The 11,678-nt window shown below is 44.8% G+C and overlaps 2 protein-coding genes across 2 annotated transcripts in view; both read right to left on the reverse strand.

Annotated features, from left to right (window-relative positions):
* Prickle1 (prickle planar cell polarity protein 1) overlaps positions 1–3,584 on the reverse strand; it is an 87,978-nt gene extending 84,394 nt beyond the window's left edge. Inside the window, exon 1 of the mRNA XM_051189724.1 lies at positions 3,436–3,584. The gene's annotated coding sequence lies outside the window, so the exon portion shown is untranslated. The remainder of the gene's footprint in view (positions 1–3,435) is intronic.
* A 2,922-nt stretch (positions 3,585–6,506) lies between these two features.
* Positions 6,507–7,009, reverse strand: LOC127225578 (ubiquitin-40S ribosomal protein S27a-like). The gene has a single exon (XM_051189074.1). It carries the CDS (start codon positions 6,982–6,984, stop codon positions 6,517–6,519), a length of 468 nt encoding a protein of 155 aa, XP_051045031.1. The 5' UTR covers positions 6,985–7,009; the 3' UTR covers positions 6,507–6,516.
* Between the last annotated feature and the right edge of the window lie 4,669 nt (positions 7,010–11,678).

Consider the following 11,678-nt stretch of genomic DNA (forward strand, 5'->3'; position numbering starts at 1 on the left):
GCTATGCTATGGAGGTTTTGAGACACTGTAGCAGTCAGTATACAACTTGGCCTCCAGATAAGTCTGCTTCCCCCCCGCCCCCCAGCCTTGCTCCCATTCATTTGTTCATACCTACTTTCTAAAAGCATCATTGTGCAATGCCATAATTCCTTATCCAATAACCAGGAGAAAAATAAAGAATGGTCCCTTGGCATATCCACCCACCCACCCACCAAAAAACACCTCATTCACTTTCCTTATTCCTCTTCACTGTAGAACATCACACCTGGATTTATACCATTTTAATATTCTCACAATCATAAGTGTTGAACAGTGAACACTGTTTTATATAACATGGGGAAAACACAGAACTATTTTTCTGAGGGGAGGAGTCTATCTTGGTCAGATGACATAATAAACATTCCTATGCATACATGAGAATCAGTGTGTGTGTGTGTGTGTGTGTGTGTGTGTGTGTGTGTGTGGTGTCTGCATGGAGGTCAGAGGTTGATGTCAGCCATCTTCCTCTATGTTTCTCTACCTTGTGTTTTGACACAGTCTCTCAGTGAACCTAGAACTCACTGACTGTCTAGGCTGGCTAGCCTGAGTGCTCTGGGATCTGCTTGCCCTGCTCCCCTAGTGCTGAGATCATAGACCATGCTCAGCTTTCTACAAGGGTCCTGGGATCTGAACCAGAGTCCTCATACTTGTATAACAAGCCCTTTACCAATTGAACTATCCAGTTTTTGACTTTTAAAATTCTACTTCTTTAAAATAGAAAATTTATCCATTATAAGCTACTCTGTTCAGGGAACTAATTGCTGTAATTAAAATACCAATAAAGGATAATCTTGACTGAAAATTGTTTCCTTTAATATAAGATAATTCAAACATACAGGGTAGGTTAGTGTGAGAGTTTCTTGCTGGTAAATAATTTTTAAAGATTCTCATTCTATTTCTCCAGTGGCACATTGGTGGAGCCTCAAATGTGGTCAGGTTTGCTCCCCAGTACCTTAAAGACATCACTTACAGAGCTTAACCTTTGTGCTCCACCGACAAATTACTGTAGACTTTAAAGAGATTATTCCTGATGTTTAAAAACTTATGTCCCAGCTTACATTTGGAAATCCTTAACTTTTAGTCTTTTCAGAGTTCTACTAAGGGAGACTATGGGGGCAGTTCTATCATAGTCTAACTACTAACCACCAAGTTTCTTTTTCTCTCTAGCTTGTATTAGGTTTTCCTTTCATCACCCAAGCTGACTCATTACAAGGAAAAGTAGATCCATGGTCCTTGGTTACAAAAAGCAGTCAACCTTTGAAGCTTCCTTGGTACTGCCAGCAGAACCAATTGAATCTGTCATTTTAGTGACATATAGCAGTTTTCTCTTAAAAAAAAAAAAAAAAAGTTCATGAATCAACAGCCTCACCCAGTGGTAACTCTCCAATTAGTACCAAATTAAGAATGGAAAAATTAAATCACTAACCTTATCCACTCATATCAACCTGTCCATCTTTGGACATCATTTTGTCCCTCTTTCCCTTCCTTTTTAAGGCTTATTTAGAAGCATGAGTAATTCATTCATGCTAGACATGATTTATTTTGAGTTATCAGAAATTGTGCTAACTCTTAACTGAGGGTAACATCCATTTATTTCTAGTGCCTTTTGTATAGCCCTAGCATTGTTAACTTTTAAATCCTTTGTATAAACATTCCTGGGAGAGCTTATTGAATATCTCCTTCTGTGTTTTCTGACTCGCCAGTTGATGGCATTTAGAACTCTCTGGTACCAGCAGGTGCTGTGTTTTGCTTTCTTTAGGCTCCAGCTGGATACAATGATAGATTCTTGTCCCAGCCACCTAGGTTAGGACCATATTGGAGGTGAAATGAACCCAGCTCCACCAGACAGCAAGATAAATGGCTGCTGTTTAAGTTTTAAATCCCCTGGTGGGAGTAAATATTGTTCTAGGCAAAAAGGCTCGACAAACATTGCGTCATCCTTACGGAGCTGTCTTGATTAAGACAGAATTTTTAGATTAGGTTGGTCCTAATCTAAAAATGTATCTATCTTGCTGTCAAGGTTTTTGGTTTTTTTCTCCTCCCCCCTTTTCCACTCTAAAAACAGACATATTGTTGGGGATGGTCAAACACGCTGACACCTCCCGAGGGACATGGTCCCACTCCTGGTAATAGAAGGCGCCGAACACTGACACTCCACTGAGGATAATGGCGACAGCAAAGGCTTGGGGGGGGGGGAGGCCAGTTGTCACCTAAGTGACAGGCAACAGCTGAGCTCACACATCTGGAGCTAGAGGAGGGCAAACCTTAACAGCCCTCACTCGTCTACACCTTGGGCCTGTCTGACATGGAAGTCCCCTTCACTCCAAAAGTACATTAAAAATATCTGATGGTGAACCACGTCAATTATATAACATCAGCGCAGACACTGCCTTCCCAAAGCGCTGATTAAAACCAGGCGGCAGACAGAACTGTTCAGGGACAGATAGGAGATACAATTTCCTCAAGTATAATTTGTCATTCATAAAACCTACCCTAAAAGCCACAAATGCAGCATTTTTTTTTTTTAAACAGCACAAGTGCACTTGGGCCCCACCAGAGATTTTTACATATGCTCCTTTAGCACGGTTCGCGGTTCGTTCTTCTCCTTGATCGTGGCTGCAGTTCTGCCTGACACGTTTTAAAACCAGGAACCAAGTGCGTCAGGCTTAAGAATCTAAGTCCTCCCGGGGCTGGCTGGAACTCAAAGCGGTGCCAGTCGTCCCCGCGACCTCCCGGGTACAGCCCCCCTCCCCCGCCTTCAGTCTCCCGAACGCAATCTGTGGACAATTTTCCCAAAGTCCCAAAAATAACACGGCCCTGCCAATAGTCGTTGGCGATGCCGTTTGTTTTTCTTAGAGGGCAATGAAAACTCAACAGCTTTTCTGCTGCATCCCGAGTCCCGCTCCTGCTAATTATTAACAGACCTAGTTTCTTCAACTTTTTTCAGCCAGAAGGGAGGACGCCGCGGCTCCCCTTCTCTCCCACGGGTGAGCTGCGTGCAGAGTGGGGTCTCCACGGAGGGCAGGCTGCGGCTGCCTCGCCAGGGCAGGCGGCCCTTCCCGGGCGCGCTAGGGGCCGAGCCTCCCCGCAGACGCCAGTAGGTGACAGGCGATCCTCAGCCACTCACCCTCGTCTCCCCGCTCTCGCGTGGCCCGATTCGGGGCCATGCAGCTGGTCTCGGCGCCGGGGGTGGGGGTGCGAGAGCTTGCACGACCCGGCTGCCACGCAGCAAGCACTAGGGGGCCGGGCGCCCAGCCTCTGCGCAGTCACAACCCAGCAGCCCTCAGCGCTCCCAAACCGCCGGACGTCCCACCCCGCGCCGTGACAACGGGGCCGGAGCCGCAGCGCTTCCTCACACCCCCCCGCCACCCTATGCCCGAACTCCGAGCCACTCACCCCACGCGCGAGCTGCGGCCGCGCGATCTTCCTCGGAGGCGCTGGGAGCTGCGGTCCTCCGCGTCAGGCGCGCTCCCGCGTGCGCAGCCCCAGGAGCGTCTGCAGCCGGGCCCGGAGCGCTGCGGCCGCACCGTACCAGGTCAGCGCAGTCGGGGCAGGGCTGGCATGGTGGCGGCTCCCCGGCCACTGCTCGGCTGCAGGCTGAGTGCGAGCTCCAGCCCGGGCCGCTGCAGAGCACCCCGCCCCCGGCCGCCGAGCGGGCGCCAGCGAAATCCCGGAGCGCGGACGCCTAGGATGCAGGAGGCTCGGCTCGCCCACGCGCACAGTGCGGGGCCGCGATCCCTCCCGCCAGGCTGCACCCGCCGGGGCTGCAGTCTGCAGGCCCGCGAGTCTCCACCCCTCCCGCCTCGCCCCGCCCCGCCCCGCCCCCGATGCTATGCCCTTTTTAATGCTGTGGCGGTGGCTCAGCCAATAATCCAGATGGATTGATTGCGAGATAGGAAGGGTGAAGGGGAGGAAAAGGCGAACCCAATTTCCTCTGATCAAACAGTTTGACGGGGTCCCTATTTGGGTTCCCTTTCCTTTGGGGCGGGTAAGGAGGACACTAGTTAATTAAACTCGACTCCTTCCGGCGCTCTCACCCCTGGTAAACCCACCTGAACTCGATCCTATCTCGTGTAATCCCCCCCCAGGCTGGCCTTAGTCTGCTCCGCAGCCAAAAAGGTGAGATTTCAGAGCTCGAAGCTCAAACTGATGGTCTCAAGGAAAAGGCTGCAGCCAAGGAACATCTGGGAACCGCGGTGTCTGGGGCCAGGTCATAGGCCGGACCACTAGATGCGAGGGTCCAAAGCCTTCATTCCATCATAAAGATAATTTTTCATTGACCAAGCCATTCTCCGTGTTTTCACGCTGCCCAGTTCCCAGGGCTGGGCTGTCAGGATCAGTCGCCCACGTTCAGTTCAACAGGGACTCAGCCCTGCTGAAAGTTCTGCCCTGACATTTGTGTCCCCTTAAACCTCAAAGCTCCTTACCTTCTCTACTTCCGGATCCGTAGAGTCACACTGTGGTCACTGTGACCCCAGACCTCAGAGGGCAGACCCTAAAGCCGCTGGTAATGCCAACCTGACAGATGTCTTTGCAATGCAGGACCTTTGTAGAACTCTCCATGGCTTCTAAACCTTCCAAGATGCTTTGTAAGTAGCATCTTGCAGGGGGGGGGGGAGAGAGAGAGAGATAGAGATAGAGAGAGAGAGAGAGAGAGAGAGAGAGAGAGAGAGAGAGAGAGAGAGAGAGAATGTGTGTTAGGAGTAAGGAGGTGATGTTTATGAACTTGTATCCCTTTGAGAAAAACCAAAGCTGTCCATTTTAGGACTTTCTCCGGTAGCAAATATTTTCCATTTCTTTGTTGGTAAAGCAAATGAAAATGGAATCAATCAGGGACTAGGAAGATGTGAAGTACTAATAGCTAAGGAGAAGCAGAGGAGGGAAAGTGCCAAAGCTAGAGACTGCTTGCCTGGTCTATTACAGGGGTTCACAACCTCTGACTCTATTGACATCCTGGATGCCCCTGACGGCACAGGAGACAAGGCTGTTACTACTGAAATCCTCCCATTTGTTAGTGACGTGTGCAACAACAAGAAACTGAGCAAGACTGACCTAAGCCTTCTTGCTCCTCAGTATTTCATTGGCTAAGTCTTCTTAAGTTGCATCTTGTCAAGTATACAAATACTTCTATTAGGAGCTACGAACTAACCTTCCTGACCAAGAAAACTGGCAAAAAATGACTCATTCCATTTCCAGGCATAGTGGCAATTAATACTTTAAAGGGTGGATCTACTGTTCTCATTAACATCTTCGACTCCTGTCTGTTTTCTCTCCTTAAAGCTTCAAAGTGAAGTGTGTTTTCAAAAATTAAAAACTAAGTAATGTAGTGAAATAGAATTGGAAGGATGGCTTGGAGGATGATGTCTGTTATTCCCCACAGTCTTGTCTTATGAGAGGGTCACCTTCTGCAGGAGACATGGGTGGGACAGGCTTGTAAAAGGATATTTGTATAGCCTGCACTTGGACCTCCCTATCAAATGGAAAGAATGTTAGTATGTTATAGTATGATATGGGTATCATAGCAGCTGTGACTTCACAGAGGCTTTTGTTAAAACAGAGCATCTATTATTTGTGGTGCAGACAGGTTATCCACTATTCTCTCAAGGGGCTACCTTTTTGGGCAATGTATCGGAAACATCTTTGTAGCAAATGCTTGGTTTTCAACCAAGATGCTCAAGAAATTACTCAGGCATTTCAAGTGATGGTCTGAGATTGGAATAGAATGAATTTTACATCTCAAGCTCCATCATTTGCCAAATGGACCCTAAAGGGATGTTGTTAGCATCATTGGCCCTCAGTTCCTCCTCCATAAAGAGGATAATATTCAAATGAGAGAGCTATTGGGTTCCTAGGCTGAAGAAAACTTTCAATTAGTTAAAAGATTTTATGGATGACATTTCTATATCATATTTTTCTCAACAACCTTTCCTTACTCCTGCCTCCATTGAAAACCCCACAAATTAGAAAAAGACACCCCCTCCTTGGCAGTATTGGGGATTGAATGCATTCTAGGCAAGAGCTGTATCACTGAGCTTTATCACAGACCTTTTAATTTTACTTTTGTGTCAATGTTTTCAGTGTTGCACAGGCTCACTTTGAAGAACTTGAGATCATTACTCAGCTTCCCGAGGAGCTATGGGTACAGGCCCACATGTCACCATGCCTGATATAAGACAAGTAGGATACCATTTTAAAGTTCAGTGTGCATTAGAACTGTATAGATGGCTCGGCAGGTAAGGGCATTTACTGCTCTTTCAGAGGACTGGAGTTTGGTTCCCAGCATCTACATTAGGTGACTTAACAACTGCCTCAATTTCCAACTCCAGGGAATCTAATGTCTGGCCTCTTCTGTCATCCATCGTTACCCATACACACAAAGAATTCACTCACACAGACATGCACATAAGCAAATAATAAAATATATTTTATTTTATTTTATTTTCAGTTCCTGTCTTTTTATTTATTCAACATACACAACTACTTGTCTTCTGGTTTGTTGAAGCAATAAGTCAGACAACACTTGCCACAGTAATGTCTGTCAAAATGGTTAGCCATGAAAACTACAGCACCACATTCATCAGATGGACACTTTTGTCGAAGGCGACTAATTTTGCCATTTTCATCCACCTTATAGTACTTCAGCACAGCCAACTTAACCTTCTTTCTCTTATGCTTATTCTTCTTGGGAGTGGCATAAGACTTCTTCCTCTTCTTAGCACCACCACGGAGTCTCAACACAAGATGAAGGGTAGACTCCTTTTGAATGTTATAGTCAGACAAAGTATGGCCATCTTCCAGTTGCTTTCCAGCAAAAACCAGCCTCTGCTGGTCAGGAGGAATTCCTTCCTTATCCTGGACCTTGGCCTTTACATTTTCTATAGTGTCCGAGGGTTCAACCTCGAGTGTGATGGTTTTCCCTGTAAGGGTCTTCACGAAAATCTGCATCTTGGTGGCGGTCCCACCACCGATGGCGGAGTGGAAAGCATAAAATATATTTTAAAATATAGTTTAAGAGATCAAACGTAGGCTCCATTGTGAACTACTGGTTTGTTCTTGGTCTCTTACTAATGGGGCTCTCTCTTCTTTGTCTTGTCACATGAACAGGGTACCGCACTTTTTATATGTAAATCAATTCAGAATCCTTTTAAAGCAATGATATCAATTTTTAGAAAAGTTATACCCTGGTGTATTGAGCTGTAGTTACAAATTTCATGCGATGAAATCATTATCTCCATTGCTTCAGCGTGTAGCCTTGTTTGGAGACAGGTTCTTTACAGTTATTATCAAGTGAAATTAAGGTCAAGGCTACTAGATTGAGTCCTAACCCCATATCATTGAGTTTTTCTTGTATTTGTTTGTTTTTCTGAGACTAGGGTCATATGTAACCCAAGCCATCCTTGAACTTGCTATGTATCCAAGACCTTGAACCCCTAATTGTCTTGCCTTCATCTTCTATACCATGCCTGCTATGACTGATTATATGGAAAGGAAAATTGGAGACAAACTGGTATTCAGGAAGGAAGCCACAAATGTGAAGGTGGAGAGTGTGACAATATTTTATAAGCCAAGGGACTTAACAAATTGTAACAAATGATCAGAAGCCAGTTGTGTGAGGGACAGGTCTTAGGAGAAACCAACTGCACCTCTAACCTGATCTCACACTTCTTTACTCTTCAACTATGAGCCAATGTATTTCCATTGTTTAGGCTAGCCCCCCTGTCATTTTTGTTGTGGCAGCACCAGTCACCAAATGTGGTACCCAAGGAGTTATGCTATGAATGTTCTTGGTTTTCCTGAAGATGAAGAAGTCACAGCAGTTCAGACAAAAGAACCAAGTTAAGCAAGAATTCAGGAGTGTTGACCATCCTAACTTCACATTTGGGTCAGATTGCTTTTAAGTGGTTTTTGTTCTCCCCAAATCTCCAACATTCCATGACCCACAGACTCAGTCTAGTACAGGGATCTTGAGCTGGCACTGAACAGCTAGCTTAGGAGGCATGTTCCTGTGTTAGCAGTCCAAGGTGGACATCCTATGCATTTTAGACAAAGCTCATCATCCTCAGAGTAGAGAGAAGGTACTCGTGTTTGAATGATGTGGATTTCCTATTTGTCCTCATCTGGGTTTGCAATAATTGTACCAGCTATTTACAGTTCTTCAAAAGCATCAAGCTTTTAGAGAACTCTGTGCTTTGATGGTACTTGGAAAGTTATCCCCAGATCACTACTGCCTTTATTAGCAAGTTCTTTTTTGTCCTTAAAACCTTTGCTTAAACACATACTTCTTGGTAGTCTGTAATGTACATACTTATATATCAAGCACTTCACTGACTAAACCACCTCTCCAGTCCCAAATTCTAGCCCCGCACCACCAAAATGGAGATGCTGAGACTGGAGAGTTGCCCGGAGAGTTTTTGGTTGTTGTTCTGAGAGAAGCCCTGGCTGTCCTGGAATTCAGAATGTAGGCCAGGTTAGACTCAAGCAGATATTCACCTGCTTCAGCTCTGAGTGTTGGGATTAAAGGTATGCCCCACTACACCTGTTTGTTTCCTGAATCTGGTTTATTTATTTACACCCCAGACTCGACACTATCAGTTTCACATGCCTGTGAATCTGCAAGAATAAGAAAGGGGGAAAGTGAATGTGTCTTTTATGCACAGCTATTACAACGCTCTCTGTTGAGCTTCACCTCTTCTTTGTCCAGTTCTGGCATATGCTAAAAGCTTAAGACAGTGACCTGATGGCTTCAAGTGCCCTTTCTGGAAACAACCCTCTAAAGGTGTCTTGTCTTCTCTTTTTTTTACCTACGAGGGACTCTGGAATGTGGAGTGAACTCACTGAAGGAAGAAAGGAAGATCAAAATCTCTTCTCCACCCCAGAAAGGCTAGATCTTAGCTGCCTTGTGTATATTTGCCTTTCTAGAAAGAGAGAGACAGAGACAGAGAGACAGAGAGACAGAGACAGAGAGACAGAGACAGAGAGACAGAGAGACAGAGACAGAGAGGCAGAGAGAGAGAGAGAGAGAGAGAGAGAGAGAGAGAGAGAGAGAGAGAGAGAGAGAGAAAGAAAACAAAACAACAAAAACAAACCACACCAACTCCTGCTTCAGACTCTTGCTGTTTCTGCTCCCTTTGGCCCCAGGCTTGCAGATCTTCTTTAGATAGCACATGGCATTCCACAAATATCTTTCAGTATAACTTGTGGTGTCTGCCACAGCTTTCCCCTCCAGAGTGCTGTTGCGTAATAAAGGTCAGAGGCCCCCAGGCTTCTGGGTATGGATAGTTCTACTTCCACCCCCAACTTAAACCCAAGATTTGTGGGACACTAAGACTCAAACTGTAAGAAAATATTACAACAATGTCCAATAGTATTATTATGGGCTGTGAGTATAAGAAAGGAACAACTGCTAGATTCACACTGCCTTTTTTCCTGGACTCTGACTAGATGGGGAGATAGGCTGCCAATCCCCTTCTGGGTTTTGCAAACCAACTGCAAGAATTCAGATAAGACTGTGAAATGGTAGCAAGGGGTTGGGAGAAGCCCGGGCCAGTGCTTTCTCTCCAGCTCCTGGGAATTTGCTCCCACAACAGCCATATCCAGGCAGGATGTGGTTTCTCATAGGTGAGAGGCATTGATGGCCTGGAAATTACCCTTTTATGTTAGGTTGCTAGCCATGTGACCCTGTGTGACTGTCCTGGAGCATTAGCAAAAGGATGTGTCACTCATGATGTGATTGAACAAAATGCCCAAAGGAAATTAGTTTACTAACTCTATTAGGTTAAAAGGCAAATGGAGATTGGAACAACAATCAAAGGATAAGTTCTCTGACAGCAAATTTCCCTCTTAATTTACTTTTCATGTTGCAGAAGAATGAAGTTTGAGGAACCTTACAGAAAAATGGAGGAAATCAATGTGTCACATGACTAGTAGTCCAGAACTTTTGAGTGCAAACCCACTCTTTTCTTGCTAAAAAGTCTATTTTGGCTAAAATCAAAGAAATTCAGTATGAAGAAGAAAAAGGGATCCACAAAGATGCTAAAAGCATCTCAAAGGAATACATTGTCCTTGAGTGAGTGACTTGGGCTGGTGAAATGGCAGCCCTGCCTTCTGCCTGCCACTTCATCTTCCGCCTTTGCAAGTTTGCATGGAATCTTGTTTCATTTGATAGTAGAATTTGTCAGTTATCAGTTACAGATCTGGGCTCCTTCCCATCTGGTCCAATGGGAGAAAATATGTAGACAAACCCGAAATCAGGATATGGTAGTATGCTTACATCTTTGGTCACTGATTCGCTCTGCAAGGTTCAGGAAAGGTATGGGGGTGACAAGTATTGGGAGGAAAAGGAAAAGGAGTGCTTTTCAAAATACAGCCAAAGAAAATGAAATTCTTGTCACAACCAGAATGGGAAGATATTGATGCTATTTTAGCCTGACAATTGAGGGTGTGTGGCTGTCAGGGGGATGTTTTCTAATGGAGCAAGGTTGTTGAAACATTCATAAGTGATTCAGTTGCTCATAGTGCAACCACCCATCAACTAAGTGACTGGCACTTGGCAAATGATCCTATTGTCATAATTTTATTAGAGTCTTAGGGGCTAATAGCTGAACTGACACTCTATTTTCTTCTCACATTTTAAATTAAAGGCAGAATTAATTTAACTAAGTAAATGTAATTAAATTAAAACATGTAGCAGAAGCCCACAGTTTGCTTTCTTCACTGATTTATGAACACAACACGGACAGGGAAGCAGGTGGTATTACTGTCAGGGGTTCCTTCTCTCCTTATTCAGAGGGGGTTCTGTTTGCATTCCTCTATGTGATATCTACATGTTATCATCTTAAACCCTCACCTGCACTGTGCACATATGTTCACAATGTTTGATGTATCTTCCGTGATGCTTTAAAGTTCTGATTATCCTCTTGGCTCCTGAAGGCCACTGCTCACTTCTTAGGCTTTGTAGATCTCTCAAAGCCCTGTCTTATACCTGTAGATAACTTGGTTTCAGTAAATACCAATTATTGCTGTTATATTTATTCAGTGTATAATCTCATATGGTAAATTATGTTCTCATACAGTCTGTGTGTATTTATTTCATTTTGAAGCAAAATCCTATGAAGCCTGGGTTAGCCTTGAACTCTCTATGTAGCCAAGTATGATCTTGAAGCCCTGATCCTCTTCCTCCACCTCTGAAGTGCTAGGATTCCTGGCATCTCCTTCTAACTTCTAGGTGAGCTCACATTTTATTAGAAAGATAAATCTAAACTTTCTCCTTATAATGAGAGACATCTCCAAATTATTAATGGGACAGCAAGGAAAAAGTTGACTAAGGATTTCGGAGAGGTGTACAGTCTGTTTGAAGGAGGGGGTTCAGTGGTAGAGGGACCTGATGGAGGAGACATTATGAGGTATGTCTAGGAACACAGAAGTGGTTTAGTGTGAGAGAAGGAGGGTAGAAATCGCAAGATGCTGGGCCCAGGGGCTTGTGTCTTTTTTACCTTCCATTATGGTGATAAGGAAGGCACTGGCAGAGCATTAACAGACTACACAAATGAGTATTTTCTCAGGGTAACCTGGTTCTGACCGGAAACAGTACCACTCATCATTTTCCAATAAAGATGAAAATCAGCTCTTGACAATACCTT

This window comes from Phodopus roborovskii, unplaced genomic scaffold (assembly GCF_943737965.1).
Source record: "Phodopus roborovskii unplaced genomic scaffold, PHOROB, whole genome shotgun sequence".
Classification (NCBI taxonomy): domain Eukaryota; kingdom Metazoa; phylum Chordata; class Mammalia; order Rodentia; family Cricetidae; genus Phodopus; species Phodopus roborovskii.